General features: G+C 49.9%; 12 protein-coding genes across 12 annotated transcripts; 7 read left to right on the forward strand and 5 right to left on the reverse strand.

The window, feature by feature from the left end:
* Window positions 1–1,479: 1,479 nt before the first annotated feature.
* NEMAJ01_0576 (Ras-related protein Rab-5C) lies at window positions 1,480–2,088 on the reverse strand (the record flags this gene model as incomplete). Its single annotated transcript, XM_047914414.1, has 1 exon — window positions 1,480–2,088. One exon carries the CDS (start codon window positions 2,086–2,088, stop codon window positions 1,480–1,482), a length of 609 nt encoding a protein of 202 aa, XP_047770371.1.
* Window positions 2,089–2,138: 50 nt separating this feature from the next.
* On the forward strand, window positions 2,139–3,158 carry NEMAJ01_0577 (uncharacterized protein; the record flags this gene model as incomplete). Its single annotated transcript, XM_047914415.1, has 1 exon — window positions 2,139–3,158. One exon carries the CDS (start codon window positions 2,139–2,141, stop codon window positions 3,156–3,158), a length of 1,020 nt encoding a protein of 339 aa, XP_047770372.1.
* A 331-nt stretch (window positions 3,159–3,489) lies between these two features.
* Window positions 3,490–4,713, forward strand: NEMAJ01_0578 (uncharacterized protein; the record flags this gene model as incomplete). Its single annotated transcript, XM_047914416.1, has 1 exon — window positions 3,490–4,713. One exon carries the CDS (start codon window positions 3,490–3,492, stop codon window positions 4,711–4,713), a length of 1,224 nt encoding a protein of 407 aa, XP_047770373.1.
* A 57-nt stretch (window positions 4,714–4,770) lies between these two features.
* NEMAJ01_0579 (CDK-activating kinase assembly factor MAT1) lies at window positions 4,771–5,409 on the reverse strand (the record flags this gene model as incomplete). Its single annotated transcript, XM_047914417.1, has 1 exon — window positions 4,771–5,409. One exon carries the CDS (start codon window positions 5,407–5,409, stop codon window positions 4,771–4,773), a length of 639 nt encoding a protein of 212 aa, XP_047770374.1.
* A 198-nt stretch (window positions 5,410–5,607) lies between these two features.
* NEMAJ01_0508 (small subunit ribosomal protein S21e) lies at window positions 5,608–5,817 on the forward strand (the record flags this gene model as incomplete). Its single annotated transcript, XM_047914346.1, has 1 exon — window positions 5,608–5,817. The coding sequence occupies one exon, from the start codon at window positions 5,608–5,610 to the stop codon at window positions 5,815–5,817; it is 210 nt and encodes a 69-aa protein (XP_047770303.1).
* A 61-nt stretch (window positions 5,818–5,878) lies between these two features.
* NEMAJ01_0580 (triosephosphate isomerase (TIM)) lies at window positions 5,879–6,616 on the forward strand (the record flags this gene model as incomplete). The annotated part of the gene is made up of 1 exon (XM_047914418.1): window positions 5,879–6,616. The coding sequence occupies one exon, from the start codon at window positions 5,879–5,881 to the stop codon at window positions 6,614–6,616; it is 738 nt and encodes a 245-aa protein (XP_047770375.1).
* A 621-nt stretch (window positions 6,617–7,237) lies between these two features.
* Window positions 7,238–7,762, reverse strand: NEMAJ01_0581 (uncharacterized protein; the record flags this gene model as incomplete). The annotated part of the gene is made up of 1 exon (XM_047914419.1): window positions 7,238–7,762. One exon carries the CDS (start codon window positions 7,760–7,762, stop codon window positions 7,238–7,240), a length of 525 nt encoding a protein of 174 aa, XP_047770376.1.
* Window positions 7,763–7,937: 175 nt separating this feature from the next.
* NEMAJ01_0582 (uncharacterized protein) lies at window positions 7,938–8,903 on the forward strand (the record flags this gene model as incomplete). The annotated part of the gene is made up of 1 exon (XM_047914420.1): window positions 7,938–8,903. The coding sequence occupies one exon, from the start codon at window positions 7,938–7,940 to the stop codon at window positions 8,901–8,903; it is 966 nt and encodes a 321-aa protein (XP_047770377.1).
* Window positions 8,904–9,108: 205 nt separating this feature from the next.
* On the reverse strand, window positions 9,109–13,677 carry NEMAJ01_0583 (uncharacterized protein; the record flags this gene model as incomplete). The annotated part of the gene is made up of 1 exon (XM_047914421.1): window positions 9,109–13,677. The coding sequence occupies one exon, from the start codon at window positions 13,675–13,677 to the stop codon at window positions 9,109–9,111; it is 4,569 nt and encodes a 1,522-aa protein (XP_047770378.1).
* An 88-nt stretch (window positions 13,678–13,765) lies between these two features.
* Window positions 13,766–15,646, forward strand: NEMAJ01_0584 (uncharacterized protein; the record flags this gene model as incomplete). The annotated part of the gene is made up of 1 exon (XM_047914422.1): window positions 13,766–15,646. One exon carries the CDS (start codon window positions 13,766–13,768, stop codon window positions 15,644–15,646), a length of 1,881 nt encoding a protein of 626 aa, XP_047770379.1.
* A 64-nt stretch (window positions 15,647–15,710) lies between these two features.
* NEMAJ01_0509 (U6 snRNA-associated Sm-like protein LSm2) lies at window positions 15,711–16,007 on the reverse strand (the record flags this gene model as incomplete). The annotated part of the gene is made up of 1 exon (XM_047914347.1): window positions 15,711–16,007. One exon carries the CDS (start codon window positions 16,005–16,007, stop codon window positions 15,711–15,713), a length of 297 nt encoding a protein of 98 aa, XP_047770304.1.
* Window positions 16,008–16,107: 100 nt separating this feature from the next.
* Window positions 16,108–17,328, forward strand: NEMAJ01_0585 (pyruvate kinase; the record flags this gene model as incomplete). Its single annotated transcript, XM_047914423.1, has 1 exon — window positions 16,108–17,328. One exon carries the CDS (start codon window positions 16,108–16,110, stop codon window positions 17,326–17,328), a length of 1,221 nt encoding a protein of 406 aa, XP_047770380.1.
* Between the last annotated feature and the right edge of the window lie 188 nt (window positions 17,329–17,516).

Genomic DNA, 17,516 nt, shown 5'->3' on the forward strand with positions numbered 1-17,516 from the left:
GTCCCATAAATTACAGGCAGCATATTAGCCTGGAAAGTACGAGTTCCTGTAGACATCGCCTAATTGGTCTTTGAGTTCTCGGCCTTCAACTAGTTCTGACTGTGTATTTACCCATTGTATTATATTATTTTGCATCCGAGCAAGAAGACTTCTTGCTCTCGAATTTTCACAGTCCACCAAATGCACACGTCTTCACCCTGGCTTTCTCCCATGGTTTCGGGAATTCTTTGAATTTGCAGCAGAAACACCTCTACTAAGTCCTACAAATAAATCCTTGTGGTAACTCGGGCTTTCTCTACGGATATTTTTTAAAAAGTGTTTATTTTTTCCTGGAGGTTATGCATTTTCTTATTTCCTCTCTCTTACGCTTGTTTTCCCATTTCTTCATACACAACCATAGAAGATGAGACTACGAATAGCGACAAGGAGAAGCACAGCATAACTTGCAGGATCTTCTCGAGTGTGGAACTCTCGTACTCTGTAGCCTCTGGGGCGGCAGGAGCTGCATTTTTGTTCGCTGGAATATTTTGCTGGGGATGCACAGAAGCAGTTCCGCTGTGAAGGCTAGCATCAGCTGATGCATTAGGCCGAACAACATTCCTCTTTTCTCCCAGTCCTTCTCCCGCGATGGGCTCTATAATGTTGGCATCTCTAAATTCAACAGTCTGACCATTTCCCCAAGTTATTTTGCTCCCTTTCGGGAAGTCTAACTGCACATTTCCAGAGAATATTTTGGAAAGAAAGCTGTACGCGTCGTTCTTTTTTACGGGCGTTAGTACTTTCTCCTTGCCAAGGAGAGTGAACTTCTTGTGGGCCTCTAATATGTATTTAGTGATGGTTTTACTGATGCTGGCTTATTTGTATTCATTTGTATTTTATCAAAAAACGGTGAAAGGGTATATATACTTCCAAAATTTTCCAGAGATCTTCTGGAATGAAAAAAACAGTCTATTTCCACATGGATAAGATGAAACCTCCCTTCTCATCACACTATTTTGCAGATCTTTTTACGTGTGAAAAATCAATTTTTCACGTGTTTGGGAAATTTTCATCACTCCTTGCACTCCAGAGAATATTCAGCCATCCCGTGCTCCTAGAAATAAAAGACTCTCCCTCGACGTGCAGTGCATAATTCAGACTATTCAGAACATTTGGTTGGCAGTTGGATTTATTGATTAATTTCCTGGGCACACACCTCCTTCCAGCGGGAATAGTGTCTTTTCCCATACTCTCAGCCACAATCCCACCTTCAGTGAACATTCCCAGCAGCCCCAACAAAGTACGAGCACTCTTCCAGATGCACCACAGAACTGAGAGATTGTGCATTTACTGGAGTGCCCAGTTGAGACCATGAAAATACCCGAGTCCAGAACAATCCTGGCGTGGGCGTACTGCACTACTTCTCCCAGCGCAGCAATTTCTCAGTTATATAGTGCAGTAAACAAAGCAAAGAGAAAGCACGCCTTTATTAGAGTAAGCCTACAGACAGCACCACGCACTTTGCTCTACGAGCACTTTCTCAGTGTACGCTGTCCGATTTGCCACGTGCTTAAACAGCGACCCAACCCCTTCTCCCGTCTTGGCGGACCCTGTAAAGTGCTCTACTTCGTACCCCTCGAAGTAGCTCTGCGTTGTGCTCGATATTTCCTGGAGTCTCTCAGCCATCCCCGCATCGGCGAAGGCCTTCCCAGCATATTCCGCCGAATCCTCAGCATCTTTCTGGAAGAGCAAGTCTGTCTTGTTCCCAAAAACAATAATCAATGCCGCTTTGTTTTTCATGCGAACTTCAGCACACCATTGCTGGGCTATTTTTACGCTCATTTTGTCTGTTATGTCGTAGACAATCAGGACAGTATTTGCATCTCTGTAGTAAAGCGGTGCTATTGCCCCGTATCTCTCCTGGCCTGCAGTATCCCACAGGTCCAAGTGCACGACCTGGCCGTCTCTTTCCAGCCGCTTCGTCTGAAATGCAGCCCCAATTGTGGCTGCCTGATTCGGGTCAAATCCTCCGCATACGTACTTTTTTGCAAGACTTGTTTTTCCCGAGCTGCAACTCCCTAGGATTACTATTTTAGCCCTACACTCCATTCTTTATTTACTAATAGTATTTATTTATCTATTTGTTTGCTTGCTTAAGGATGCTGACAAAATGTGCTTTGGAAAACATCACACGGGCAGACACCATGAACATGGAGGTTCTTATAACAGGAGCACCTAACTCGTACCATGAAGCATCTTACCATTTAGACGTTGTAAATGCAGAAGAAAGCGAGCCATTTACGCTTGAGTCCTTCAGGCAGTCTATTTTGGAGTCTCTGAAGGCTGGGAAAGAGTACATCCTTGCAAAAGTCACGACCTCCGATCCTGCAAATGCGAGCTCCCTGTACAACTACTACTACTCCGCGTTCGAGATCAATAAGATCCTTTTCAAATACGAGGCAGACAGGCACCTTTTGCACCGCATGAAAGTCAGAAACCCCATGAACAATATGTTTATAATGGGGCAAGTGTACTACTACAGGATTAGCTATGAGTCCCTGGAAAATGCCCTCCAGGAGTACGACCATCCTTCGGAGGAGAGCACCCGGGGGAAAATGAAGGCCTTCAGCGAAGTGCTTCCCTCCACAAGGAACATAAGTGCCTCATACATCGACCAAATCAGCGTGAAAAAAGAGCCTGAGTTGAGGACGATCTCCAGAGACCTATTTGAGACCCTGGCACGCCCCAGGGAGGCCGTGGAGAGTTCCGACAGAAAGTTGAAAATACGCGCCCTGTACTTCGCAAATGACGGGGACTTTCTGGTGAAATCTGGGACCCGGGAATTTTTCAAGAGAAATGCCGTTAATCCCGACGACTACTTCATCTTCAAGCTGGAGAGAGCGCAAAACGACTTTTTGGCGCTGCTGGAGTCCCCGACTGGAAGCGAGTCCAACGACGAGGCAGAGACCTGGAAAAGAGCCCTGACAGCACACTTAAGCTTTATTCTGGTTATAGCATGCCTGCTTTTATTCCTGGGAAGTTTCCCCCTGCTTTTCTTTATAGTCTTTCCGCTGGCGATTTTTTTTCTTCTTTCTATGCTGTTCTCTCTGTTCTATATATTTTGCTGCCGAAGAAGAACCTTTGGAAGTATAGATGTAAATGACGTGGAGGAGGTGTAGAAAGTGCAGACGAAATAGCACGTGCTTGTCTAAAATCAAGAATAGAGTAAATAAATTAATCCTGAATGTATGGGGCGCCGTCTTTGGAGGCATTAATAAGAGTTGTGTGGGGGTGGTTTGTGGTTGGCTCAAGGAGGAAATATCTGAAAATCATTCGTGCCTGAAAGTGCACCCAGGAAGAGAATTTCCAAAATGCGCCCCTTCCTTTGGAAAAGTGATTTTGGAAATTCTCTGATTGACTTGAGGTGGCGCTCTGTGCACTATCTAGCACGCCTAAATTAATTTTTCTGAAGACTATATATTTATTCGCATTGTTTATTTGTAAGTGTAAATGAACACTATTTCGGACATATACAGAGAAATTCTCTCGAAGGATAACCCCCTGCAGGCATTTTCTTTTCTAGCGATAGAAAGCATATTTCTCATATATACGGCAGCTTTTGCTGTGAGGACGCACTTTTTTGGGAGTTTAGATAGGGTTTCAGTCAAGATGAAATATCCAACGGTTGGGTGCAAGACAGTTATCTCACTTATTGGGCTTTTTTGTGGGCCCATGGTCGTACCCTCCGAGGACTGGATCTTTCTCGAGTCAGCGTGGAACAACTCTTCTATCGTGTGCCTGGCCCTCCTCGTGGGAGCGTGCATAGTCTTCAAGCCCAAGAAGGAGCGAGCGTGCGTGGAAAGTGTCAGGCACGCAATTTTCTTCCAGAGCCTGGGAACAATGGCTTCTCCCCTTATGCGGGTGAACTTCCTCCTTGGCGCGTACGGTTCAATTGTGCTTCTTCTCGTGTATACTGTCCACACGGTAATTCTCATCCAGAGGGCAGACAGCACCCAGGCAAGCACCGAGTGCATAGAGAGCAGAAAAAACTCCCTTTTCAAAAGGGTGCTTGACTTGGTGGTGTGCTCCGCCAAGGAAGAGTGCAGCCCAAATTTGGGAATGTTCGTCTCTCCCGTTGTGATGGGGTCTGTGATTTGCTGCACGTTTTTAAGCCTCTGCATAAAGTCTCTTTTTCTGAGCGTATCCGCACTCTTTGCACTTTGTGCTTTCGTGAGACATACGAAGAAAACCAGTATTTTCAGGTGCGCATATACGCTCGCATGCATCTGCGTCCTTCTCAGGTGCGCATCTGAGCACCTGTACTTGGCCTTCTCATGCGCATTTCCCGAGATAAAAGTGCACCCTTTCGTGCGCCTCTCTCTGGCCACTGCAAGGCTTATGCTTCCCACTTCCGTGGTGATCGCTGTTGGTATTTGGATGGGGAAGTACATGCAGTGCCTTTCGATTGGGCTCTCCCTGCCCATACACTACATGTTCTTTCAGAGGTCGATATTCAACCTCGCGATGAAAAACCAGAATTCGATCCCCCTAGTGAACAGAACATCTCCGTGCACGCTGATTTTCACTGTTATTTCGACTATGCTGATCTTCCTGAACAACGAAGTGCGCACCGGCCTCTTTGAAGTGGAAGTTGGGGCTCTCCTGATCCTGCTGTACTTTATCTACTTTACTTGCCTGGTGTTCTGCCCCATCCCCAGAGCTGCCCCCTCATGACTCACTCCCGGCCTTTACGAGAGCATATCTGTATGAGCACAAGAGCATCGCTGCAGGCTATAGTGTACCCACGTTCAGAGAAACTGAAGCCTTCCGGATCATGATGCTGGCAAGCTCTCGGTACCTTGAAAGTTCTGCAAAGACTCCTGCACTTACGACTTTTTTCGGGATTGTGCTCTGCTCTATTGCATCCGGGGGGAAGAAGTACTTCACAGAGTCCACGTGAGGAGTAAGCTTTACCTCCTCAATGCACTCTATCTTTCTCCTCTTGCTGGGCTCGTCGAGAGTCCGTGCCTCTTCCCTCATGCTCTCCCTGATCTCCTGCATGCGGGCAGTTATCTCCTTCGGGCCTTTCATCTGCAGGAGCTCCTCCACAACCTCCTCGACTCTCTCCAGATGCTCGTTGTAGTCCTCCTCGTCTGAGAAGTCGTCGAGTGACTTCCCTATCTGAGAAGAAACAATCTTCCGCACGCGGCACTCTCTTTCTATGCTTACATCCTCGAAGGTCTGGCTGGTGTAGTTCGACCTTCTCAGAGAAATCCCACACTCTGGGCACTTATTTGGCCCGTTAGAAAACAGGCGAGACACGCACATCTCGCACAGACTGTGGTAGCACGGGCTGACAAAGACCTTCATTCCCGGGTTTATGTACGAGTTGCTCTTACACTGCGGGCAGAAAAGCTCGAGTCTCTCCATAAAAAAATACACGCCAGAATATTTAAAGGCGAGAACACCCTAAATTCCCAGAATACCTGAAAATGCACCTGTGCCGTGGAAATAGGCTAAGCATGCTAAATACCCCGACTTTTTCCATCTGGTATTTACGCTGCTCGGACCTTTGGAAATGGCCGTTTCCAGAAGTGCATATTTTTGCATTTTTTTTATAGCCCTCGTATGACAACTAGACAAATAAGAAAATGCGCATTTATCAACAGGCCAATTGCCCCACACGACAAGTCCAGTGTAGTATACACAGTTGGTGTCCTGGATGAGAACGGCAGATACACAGGAAAAGACACAATCCTCTCTGTTTCTGGGCAGATAAGAAAGAGCGGAGACGTCGACAAGCTTCTATACGCAAGGGCTGCCGAATTGATCAACTAAATAAACTTCAATGCAATTACAGCAGAAATATTTGGATAAGTTCTTTATTTGTTTACGCTGGATGAGAATATGCGCAGGAAACTGGAAAATGAACGGAACTTTGGAGACTGTCCACGAGCTCTCCAAGGAGATGAACCGGAAGAAGGCGGAGCTTGCAGGGACTGAGATTATAGTGGCTCCCCCGTATACCCTTCTCATGGAGGCCAGGCGATACTTTGACCCTGTTTTTAAGGTGGGCGCCCAGGGGATTTGCCCATACGCAGTCTCTGGGGCGTATACGGGCGGTGTTGGGGCTGTGCAAGTGAAGGACCTGCACGTGGAGAGTGTTATAATAGGGCACTCTGAGAGGGGAAAGTACTTCAAAGAGACGGAGGAAGAGGTGCACGCCCAGCTCAAAATGGCGATGGAGAGCGAGCTAGAGATAATTCTGTGCGTGGGCGAGACGGAGGAGGAGAGAAGCGCAGGGAAGACGGAAGAAGTCGTCCAGAAGAGGCTTTGCCTCCTTAAGGAGGTTCTGACGGGAATTACTCCGCAGGTGATAATAGCGTACGAGCCTGTGTGGGCGATAGGCACGGGAGTAGTCCCCGCAGTGGAGGAGATACAGCCTATTGTCAGCCTAATCCACGCGGAAATGGGCAGCTCCATAAAGGGAGTGCTATACGGGGGGTCTGTGGGCAAGGAAAATGCTGCGTCTTTGATGCAGATAAAGAATCTCTCTGGGTTTTTAGTGGGGAATGCCTCGCTAACGAGCGAGTTTGTGGAAATATGCGGCATCTGCAATAGCTCGAGGAGCGAGTAGATTCCGCTGGGAGAGAAAAGCCTCAAATAAAAACAAAATGTGTATGCTTTTATACTTTATATTTGCAGGAGGTTATTCGGGGACATATATGAAAAGATGCTAAGAAAACGTATACGGGTACACAGCACCAGCAGAGTGTACGGGTACACTCTTCTATGCATTTGCGATTGCTTGGTAGCACAGACTTTGGAAATGCGTGTGCAGTGGGCACGATGGGATTGCAAGCATAGCAGTTTGGCAGTGTAGAGACGCCGTAGAAACACTATTGCACACAGAAAACACTGCCCAAAAACATGCTCGGGCCTTTATAGAGGCGTATGTGCTAAATCTCAATTCGTGCGGGAAAGCATGTATAGCACTGTCTCGCTGCGTGTATAGCACTGCTCGCACCGTTTGCCGTGCGGGGACATGAGAGCACACCTTGCGAAGCGGCACTTTCCGAATACGCGCGAAGACCTGGGAAAGGCCGTGCCAAGGCCCAGAAAAAGGCACACAGAAAGCACAGCCCAAACCCTGTCCAGAGCCCGGCTGTATCCTCTCCCTGGAAAGTCGTCTTTCCACACTCGGTCCTGCAGCACCCAGAGGGCAAATAAAAGAGAGAAAAAGTGCACATTTTAGGGTTTATTTTAGCTCCACAATTCCCTTGTATATCTTCTTTGCATTAAAGAAGGGGTTGTACTTGTACTTTTCCATGTGTTTCCGTATCTTTATAAGCGTGAGGTAGACCAGGCCTCCGAAGTACACAACAAGAATCGGCGTGAAAACAGGGATGTTGAAAACAGGCATAAACGTCATGAAGAACCCCATTATGCACGCCTTCACAGACTGCGCCCAGAGCTCAAACTCAGGCAGTCTCCTGATAAAGGGCTTGGACTCGTCCCCGCTCTTTCTAATGGGCATGGCAGCAGCAGACTCTTCCTCCTCAATGTCAAAGGGATCTGGAATTTCGCTGTCTATGGGCGTGCAGAAGCCTATAAAGCAGTGCAAAAAGTACAGAAACAGGCAGTATGCCACGAGTCGGTACCCTTCAGTGTATATAACCCTCCACACAAAGAGGACCAGGAAGAAAAGGAAGACAGCCCACCTGTGCTTTATAAGCCCCACTGACATGTCTGCATACGACTGAATCATGTGCTGTAGCTTCATATGCAAAAAAATAATTCGCAGTTTCATAAATAAGCAGGCGCTGCCAGAGCCCTCTCCTGAGACAAAGTGCCGAGCGCATGTGGTTTAATGGTATAATTCTCGCTTGCCATGCGAGAGACCCGGGTTCGATTCCCGGCATGCGCATTCTCTTTTTCCTCTTTTTGCATGCGGATAAATGCGAAAAAATGAAATCTTTTCCATGGACGGGGGCAAAATGCCGAAGGAGGCCATTGGAAAGTGGGAGGCCATGAAACTTTCTTTTTTCGTCTTTTCCATACTGTATGTTGGCCTGTACACGAGCAAAACAACCCGGACTTTAGGCTCAGCAGAGCAGGTTCTTGTGGGCGGTATTAGCGAGCTTGCAAAGGCTGTTATTTGCTTTGCCTGCTCTTACTGGAGGGAGGGCTACGAAAGCACGGAGTATTTCAAGGAGTACCTCGTCTCGGGGGTGCTCTCTTCTTTCCAGTCGTTCTCCTGGATAGTCGTGGGAAATACCTTTACAAGCGTGATCTTGCAGATATCCTCGCAAAGCAAGGCCTTTTTCACCTTTATAATGGCCGTGGTTTTTCTGAAGAGAAAGTACGTTCCCCTGCAGTACTTTTCGCAGGTCTTCTTCGTTATGGGGATATTCGTGCCCCTTCTGATAGACAGGTACACAGCCACAGAACCTGCCAGCACCACGAAAAGCAACACCTTATTTGAGTACCTGATGCTTGTGAGTCTTCCCGTGCTTTCTGCATGCTCTGGGATATTCTTCGAGAGTTGCATCTGCAGGAAGATCCGGAGCAAGTGGAAAAATGCGGTGAACTACTCAATCACCAGCACCGCAGTTTCCTTCCTTGCGTGTGCTATTATGTGCGCTGGGTTTGGCTTCTCCGTGAAGCCCGAGAACTTGAAAAAGATTCTCGCCCTTTCCAGCGTGAAGACTCTGGACAGTCTCCTCTTCGGGTACATCATCATATACTACGCGACTCTTCCGAGAGTCTTTATTACGCTGACAGTTAGCTCGATGATTTCGCTGCTGATGTCGCTGCAGTTTAGCGAGCCGCTTACTGCAGTCAAGCTGACCTCCGTGGGTGTCACATTCGCAAGCATAGCGCTCTTCTACGTCCCATACTATACGCAGAGCAGAAAGGCCTAGGCGCAAAACAGCGAAGAAAAGCGCTCAAAGAGCCTTTTCATCACATAAAACGAGTGCAAACCTGAAAACAGAATTAAAAAATCAGATTTATAATATCATCTTACAGACGGCCTTCCCGCGATGTTTTCGTGATTTTTCCAGCGGAAATTCAGGTAAGTTCAGGAAATCAGGAAAATATCACGGGAGACCTTTTCAAGGCCACACACTAGGAAAGAGAGGAGAATGGTCTGGGAGTTAAGAAGAAAAGTGCAATGTCCTTGGCAATGTGGAGTTTATCGTATAAGTTAACCGCCTTTTTCTTGAGAATGCAGAGAGCGTGGGCCTTTATCTTCTCAAGAACGGAGCTATTCACTCCCACGCGCATCACCACGATATTTTTCAGCACGAGGAGAACGACCGTATTCTCGCTCTGGGTGAACAATTTCCGCAACTTCTCAGCAGCTACTGCGACGGGAAAAGACTTCCGCATGGCAAGGCACTGCTCTGTAGTCGGGGCTTTAGAGGGGGAATTCTCTGCCCTCTCAAGAAGTGCGAATCTGAGGCAGTCCACTCCCTTCTTTTTGTGCGCGAAAACAAGCTGAGCTCCTGCATAATCTGCCTCTGCACTCTCTATCCTGAAGTACTTATTCGAGGTAAAGGCTGATAGCATGTGGAAGTTCGGGGGGGTATTTCCTGGCGCATTCTCCAAGCATATTTTCTCCTTCTTCCCGCTCTGTCCTACCGTGGGCAACTCCAGGGGGAATGTGAAGCTCGTGAAGGAAATCATTTCGAAGGCCTTCTCAACGTACTTTGTAAAGTCAGTGAGAAATAGGCCGGCCATTTTCACAGCACTGGAGTATGCACTCCTTGCAATATCAACAGTTCCGCGCAAAAAGCACGCTTTAACGCATTTATATACCCGCATCAGGTATGACTTTTCCTCCATCATCAGCTGCACCTTCTTCATGCTGATCAGCTGCAGCAGGAAGGCTGCGAGGGGGCGCACTTCGTTTTCTTTCGGGGAGATTCTTATGCCCCTGCACGTGTAGAAGCTCGGGAATATAACGCCCAAATCTGCGCGTATCTCCCCCACTGCGCTTCCCTCCTCCTTTTTCATCGAGAAAGCTTCCCTGTGGGTCCACACGAGCTTTGGGATGTATATTGAAGCTTCACTATTTTTCTTCTTGTCCTCAGAGATGTTTATGTTTAGAAGGGAAATATCTGCTAAAACCAGCTCTGCAGATATTTTGCTGGCTTTAACGCCCAAAGCATTGAATGCCTTCCCGAACGTGCGGGTGATATGCATTCCGCCCAGGAATCCTTCTTTCAGCACGACGGGAAAAACGACTCCTGTACAGGCCTTCTCCTCCAGGGCACTTACGAACCTCTTCGGGGGAGAAAACTCTACGAGGGCGGACTCTCCCTCCACCAGCTCCAGGCACTTTTCGTCTTTACTCGGGAACGGGCTCCGTGCGTATACCAGGTTATTCTTCACGATCTCCGAGAACATTGCGTCAAAGTGGTCAGCAGTTTCCCTGGAAAGTGATCCCTCCTCCCCTGCGAGCTGATCATTTTGATCTCTCGGGACAAAAACACGCCCGTTATCCACGTGCACGATATTGGGCTCGCCCAAAACCATGCGGATCCGATTCTTTCCTCCCAGGCCATCCTCTCCCTTTCCCGGGGAGTCCTCCTCCATCATCTTCTCGAATGCTTTTACCATGCCCGAGATCGAGTCTGGGGCCTCCATCGTGAAGAACGGGATCTGCACGGGGAAAGGCCCGACGCCCTCGATAAATCCCATTTCATAGGACATTCCCATGACCTTCTTCTCCCCAATAAGCTGCTGCAGCAGATTTCCGAGCACAAAAGCCTTCACAGAAATTCCAAAATCGACTTGGTTTTTTCCGACTCGCGCCTTCACCCACTCCGTCTCCAGGCCGAGGACTTCCTCATCCTCCTGCCTCACCCGAAAGAACAAGTTCGGCATCTGCATAAGTTCATCCCTGCAGTGCAGTGCAAGTCCTGGCTCTGGCACGCCAACTGCTCCCCACTCGAACGTTGCGGTGCAGTTTATTCTCTCCCCGTGGACTCTATCCCCGGAAATTTTCACGTTCACCTTCTGGGAGTGCGTGAATCCGCCCTCCGGCACTTTCCCGTCTCTCTCCGGGTCTTGTGCGGTGTCTTCCTCTAAGCTCTTCAGGTTTGCATGGTCTCTGCAGGGGCGAAGTCCTTCCCTGACGAGCATTCGGACTTCTGTGCAGCACGGGTAAAACCATCCGTTGAGTCCTGTGAAGGAGACTTTCGGCCAGTACTTGACCGTGTCCGGGGAGATCATTGTGCTTATTCTTACAGACTGCCCCAAGTCCATCGGCGAGTACGTTTCATTCGGTGCGACCAGCCCCGGGAGTTTTACAGACGTATTTCCGCGCACGACAAGAACGGACGGGGGAGCCTTATCCGCCCTCGTGACCTTTATCAGGATGGGGTCCGTCTTCACGATCCCCAGGACGACATTTCCCTTCTCTGGGTGCATTACAGCGCACATACGCGGGACTCTAACGGAAAGAACGAATGCGGACTTCGTGTAGTCTCTCTCCAGCGAGTCCGTGAGGTGCACTGCGCAGTGCATTCTCTTCGCCTGTGCCCTCTCATTAGCTTTAGGCTCTTTCGCTTGGAAGTGGAGGTTTCGCAGGGCGTACCTAATTACTTCGTCGAGCAATCCCCTCTTGGAAAACGCTTTCTTCTTGGAGCACTCCCTGCTTCTAATGGCGAGGGCAATGGGGGGTATCTTGTACCTTTCACTATTCAGGCCCTCCGAATTGGATGGCCCTGATATCTCCTGCAGCTCAAACTGGTCTCTCTCCACCCTCTTACTCGGCTTTTCCAGGTGTATCTTCGCGAGTATTTTCTGGCTGCTCCGGATGCTCCACTCGGAGGACGTGGGGCTAGCCAGGACGTCTATATACGATCCATCTACTGCGAGGTTTATCCCGAGAATGGGTCCTGCAATTTTCATCTGCACGCTATTCCACGTGATTCTGACGAAGTTTTCTTTCTCGACTTTTTTCATGAAGGCGACGGATCCCTGGGCGAAAGGCTTTTTACTCCGGGCGAAAGCCGTTTCTCCTGCAGGTCTCTTCTCCAGGCCTTTGAGGGATTCCTCCTTGTCCGCGCCCAGGAGGTCATCGCTTACGCTGGGGCCGTCCTCCTCCTTCGACAGCTCCATGTCTACGTTGTACGTTGTTACGTATTCGGGGAATGTTTCTGTGTTGGGTGCTGGCGGGATCCACTCAAAGCCCACGCAGAATCCTTCCTCGCTCCTCCATCTGAGCCCGAACCCGCAGAAGAGGATATTCCTGAGCCTGGAGATGCCCTTTCCGATGACTATTTCCACGGACTTGCAAACTGGGGCATTTCCCTTTCCCTCTGTGTAGTGCTTGAACACGGGGGAGGTGCATGTAAACCCCAGGGGAAACCCCACGGCTGCATCGATCATCAAGTATTTCCTCCTTTTTTCTGGCTCTGCTGGGCGGACGTGTCCTCCGAGTGCCTCAAAAACTGTCACTCCATTAACTGCCAGGTACACGTTAGTCGAGAGGAGGCATCCGTTATTGAAGCTCTCCAGGAGGTCCTTGAAGGGGAAGATTTCCTCGTGGAAGATCATATTTGTCACAAACCCGCTTGGGGAGAGCTTGTTCACCTTCAGCTCGAAGAGGGGTTTTTTCACGATATTCATTTTTCTCTTTGTTCCGCTCATCAGGCGGTTTATGTAGGCATTGCACACGTGCTGGGCTATCATGTGCTGGAACAAGTACGGCATCTTATCTGCCTTTTCAAACGAGAGAATCCTGAATGTGAGCTCGACCATGTGCTTTCTCAAGTACATTTCCGCACACTTTCTTGCGTGCATCAGGCCTTTCTCGTGCATCGTAAACTTGAAGTCGGGGGAGACTCTGCAGGCCTTTTTGCAGGGTCCTCTGCACCGGCACGGGAAGATGGAGTGCTCCTGCACTTCCACTCTCCCGATGGATTTCCCGTTTAGCTGCACCTCCACGCATATTCTTGGGAGGTTTATCCGGACGTACGAGGGAAGGTTCTTGTACTGGTACAGTCCCTCCATGGAGATTTGGTCGTGATCTTCTACGATTTTGTACTCCTTTATCTCCACGGGGAGGGAAGGCCTGTTATCAGCGCTGCTATTCGGAGCCCTGCTCAGGAATATGTCGACCAACTTCTCGCTGTTCTGCGCGTTATTCCCCAGGACGACTCCGAGCGTATACGGGAAGACCACGGGGATGCTTATCCCGGGGAGATTCTTCGTGAGCTTCATGAAAACAGTCGCCTGGAAGGTAAAGAGCAGGCGGTTCTCGATTTTCAGGAGAAATTCATCGGGGACACTTTCTGTGCTCTCTCCCATCGTATAGTTCATCTTGAACTCCGCCTTGTTCCTGTGCGTAAAAACGTCTAGGCTCCTGCAGTACAGGAACCCCCTGGGTCTCTCGTTCCTGGAGGTTCCAATCCCGATCTTTATATCTTTTGCGTGCATGTCAAAGAGAGGAGGAACATCTTTGTAGACAATCCGAAGATTAACAGAGTCTCCCTCCGACATGTCCATCTTATCTATCTGCAGACTGGAGATGTTCTTTTTTATTCCCGTCAAAAATAAAACAGATCCTATCAAAGGCACTAAAAATACAAGCCAGAAAATGCATATTCCCACAAGAAATACAAAACCAATAACTTTTCTTTCTATTCCATTTCTTCTTTCAATTGCACCTTTTCCTATTTTCATGAAAAATTAAAATTATTCTGTATTTATGCCAGAGGCTGCAGATGTCTCGGGCTTTCGCCTTGAAAATTAAATATTTGCAAATAAAAATATGAGTGCTAAGAAGCCAGAGGGCGAGTCCATTGCCGTACGCGAATTTATGCGAAAGTGGAGAGATTATGTGGAGGAAGAGAAAGGTGCATCTATGCGGAAGATAGAGGAAATGCGAATTCCAGCACGAAAAACCCAGGTTTTGAGAGAGCTTGTGCCGCAAGATGTGGGTGCAGGCCTCCCAAGGGAGAGCGATTGTGCGGCCCCAGAGGGCGAGATTCCAGGAGTATCCTCCGTGGAGGCGGGGGAGAGTGCGGCGGAAGTTTCCGGGCCTGTTGAAAAAAGCCCTTCAAATGGGCCCGGGAATTCCCCAGGGGAGGGAGAAGATGCAGCCTCGCAGAAATCGCAGGAAAAAGCAGATCCGAGGGAGGAGGGAGAGTCTCCAGAGAGAGCTGAAGGCGTAAACTCCCCTGCTGAAGTCTCCGGGGACAGGCTGCAGAAGAGCGGGCAGGTAGAGGCTGCAGATCCCTCCGCCCTGGGCCCTGCAGAGGAGGGATCGGTCGTCCTGGAGAAGCCCCGGAGCCAGAGCCGAGGAAAGGCAGGGAAAGAGACTGCAGGCGGAGCTGCTAAGAGGACGAGGAAGAAGAAAAAGGACCCTGCCCCCAAAAGGACGGAGGAGGGCGCGAACTCAGAGCCTCTCCCTCTCCCGAAGGAAAATGCCCCCGTCGAAAACAAGAGAAAGTCCAAGAAAAGCCCCTCGAAAAAGAAGGAGGCAAAGCCCCCCACGGAAGAATCAGGCCCAAAGGAGCCTGTTAAGGAAGTATCCTTCGCAGCAGTGGAGGCACAGAAAGTGGCTTCCCCAGAGAAGGATGCTTCTCTCCCCGTAGAAGAGAAAGAGAAAGAGAAAGAGAAAGAGAAAAGTCCATCTGAAAAAGGGATGTCCCCACTCTGTCTTTTCGAGAAGATGCACCCACTGAGTGCTCCAACAGGGCAGAACAGCCTGATCATCCAGAATAAGAAGCCCCTGAAGGGAAAGCCCCTGGAGAGGAGGAATCCCCTCACGGAAAGCGCAAATCCCCCGGGGAGTAGGACGAAGAGCCTCGAGGCAGGGGAGGAAAGTGCAGGAAAAAAGGTCGAAGTCACTCCCCAGGAAAAACATTCTCCTGCAGAGATGCCTTCTCCCCCGAAAGAAGAGCCCGTGCGGGCGGATACTCCCGTCTCTTCCTCCCAGGAGATGCGGCCTTCTGTTATTTCCCCCGTGAGAACTTCCCTGGAGAAGGAGAAAGTCCCGGAGAAAAAGCCCTCGGAGGGAAAGAGAAGCACAGATGGAAAGAGAAGCACAGAGGGAAAGAGAAGCACAGAGGAGAGGGGGGCTGAGGTAGACAGGCCCGGGAGGAATATCCACTTGTCCTCCACCCTTTCTGTTGCGCATACGGCGGAGGAGAGCAAAATCGAGGAAAAAGACTCCAGAATAGAAAAAGAGAAGAGTTTTGAGAGACTCCTCCCCTCAAAGAGCGCGATCGATGGGGGGCTGAAGAAAGTCCCAGCACCCGCCCAGGGAGTGGAGAGGAGTGCCCTGGGGAGGCACAGGGACAGGCCCAACAGGTCTTTTGTCGGGCTTAATTCGGAGGAGCTGAAGGAGAAGACCCTGGAGCTGAACCTGCTGCTGAACAAAATGAAGAACAAATCCGCTGCAAAGGAGACCCCGTCAGAGCCTGTCCGCCTGCCCTTGAACGACTCCAGCGATGACGAGGGGAAAGACCACAGATTTGACAAGCAGAAGTGGGTGGATAGTCCGTCCATGCCAAGAAGACTCCTTCTGCAGAGCGAGGACCAGGCAGAGAAGATATTCGGGGTCTCCGTAAACACAAAAGTGAACTTGAAGGAGATGTTTTCTAAACTCACGAATATTCCCCCGGACAGCCCCACGAAGATGCCGTGAGAGAAAAAATAAGTAAAAACAGAAAAGCATCTGCCGCTTGCAGGAACTCTGCGTTTATTCTTGCCTACGCCGTGAGTTTTTTGTACAGCATCGACTTTCGCGTGGCACTTTCCAGCTTCTTTATTTGCACGTCTGCCTCCTCTATCCAGATGCCCCGCACGGAGGAGCCCCGCACGAAGAGGCTGCCCGTTGTGTGCATCGGAATGTTTAGGGGATTCTTGTCGATGGTGACACTCGATATTTTGAAGTTCAGGAAGGTGTCGATGTCCTCCACTACGCCAGATATGACCAGCGTATTCTTGAGCTCTATCTGCACGGGGCTCTTCTTAATAAGCGTCTTGAAGAGAGAGTGCACGGGCATAAAATGCAAAAAAGAGAAAATGCATTTATTCCGGCGAACTTCGGGAACTTGCACTCGAGGTTGCCTGGAGACGCATAAATATGCTGCACTTTGTTTTTGCATGAACTCTGTCGCACCCACGAAGATAATTTGCACGCTGGGCCCAGCAAGCAGCACGGAGGACGCGATTAAAGGCCTTGTTGAGGCGGGGATGGTGATTGCCCGGATAAATCTGAGCCATGCCTCCCTGGAGAGCACTTCCGCCATCCTTCAGGTCCTGAATAGGGTGCGCTCTGAGGCAAAGTATGCGCATTTGGCCATTGCCGTGGACACGAAAGGGCCTGAAATAAGGACGGGAGTCTTTCCCCGTGAAGTCTCGCTCTGCGCGGGGGACCGCATAAGCATCACCACAGACCCAAAGTATGCAGAGTCTTCCTCCAGGGAGAGAATTTACATAGACCACGCCTCCGTGTACGCTGACCTCACAGAAGAGAGCACGATGATATACATTGACGACGGGAGAGTCGGCCTTAGAATTCTCTCTGTCTCGCAGGAGGAGAGGGAGATACGGGCGGAAGTGGTGACTCCCGGGGTGGTTTCATCCCGGAAGGGCGTAAACATCCCCGGAGCCCACATATCCCTCCCCAGCATAAGCGAGAAAGAGAAGGCGCTGATTCTCCTGGGGGCAGAGCAGGGGGCAGACTACGTATTTGCTTCTTTCACCAGGAGCAAGGCAGACGTAGACGGCCTGAGAAGTCTCGTTGCCTCCTCTGGGAGTCCCGTGCAAATCATTGCGAAGATAGAGAATGTCCAGGGAGTCTCCAACTTGCGGGAGATAACGGAGGCCTCAGACGGGGTGATGGTAGCCCGCGGGGATCTTGGCGTGGAGATGGACTATGCAGGAATATTCCCCATCCAGTGCCGAATTTCGAATGTGTGCAGGGCCCTGGGGAAGCCGTTTGTAGTTGCTACGGAGGTACTGGATAGCATGACAAGCTCAAAAAAGCCTACGCGTGCAGAAATAACGGATCTCTCTTTTGCTGTTATGAGTGGGGCTGGGGGCGTTATGCTGAGTGCAGAAAGTGCGAAGGGAGTTGACCCCGTGAATACCGTGCAGGTCATGCACAGAATCATCCGGAAGGTCTCAGAGTCTCCGTACGCCCTGGACGGGAGTGTGAAGAGCGGGGGGCAGGAGATCGTCTTGTGCGTGTCCAAGTCGCTGCGCACTGTCCGGGGAAAGCACCTTCTCTACGGGCACTGGTCTCTCTATGCAGATGCGTGTAGTGCAGAAAGTGTGTGCATACCTGACGGGTACACGGTGAAAGAGGAAATAACGGAGTGAGTGTACGAGCTCTCTCGGGAGTTTCCTGCCTCTTGGCTGAAGTTGCGAGGACTTTGGGCTGTTGTTCGGGTGCTCGGATGCCTCTGAGGGGCGGAAGAGAAAGAAATAAAGCCGGAATGGGAGGAATATGGTCGTACACTGTGTTTTTAATGAGTAAGCATGCGCTGCGTAGACGGAGCTTTTCTTTG

This window comes from Nematocida major (genome assembly GCF_021653875.1).
Source record: "Nematocida major strain JUm2507 chromosome Unknown 2427, whole genome shotgun sequence".
NCBI lineage: Eukaryota > Fungi > Microsporidia > Nematocida > Nematocida major.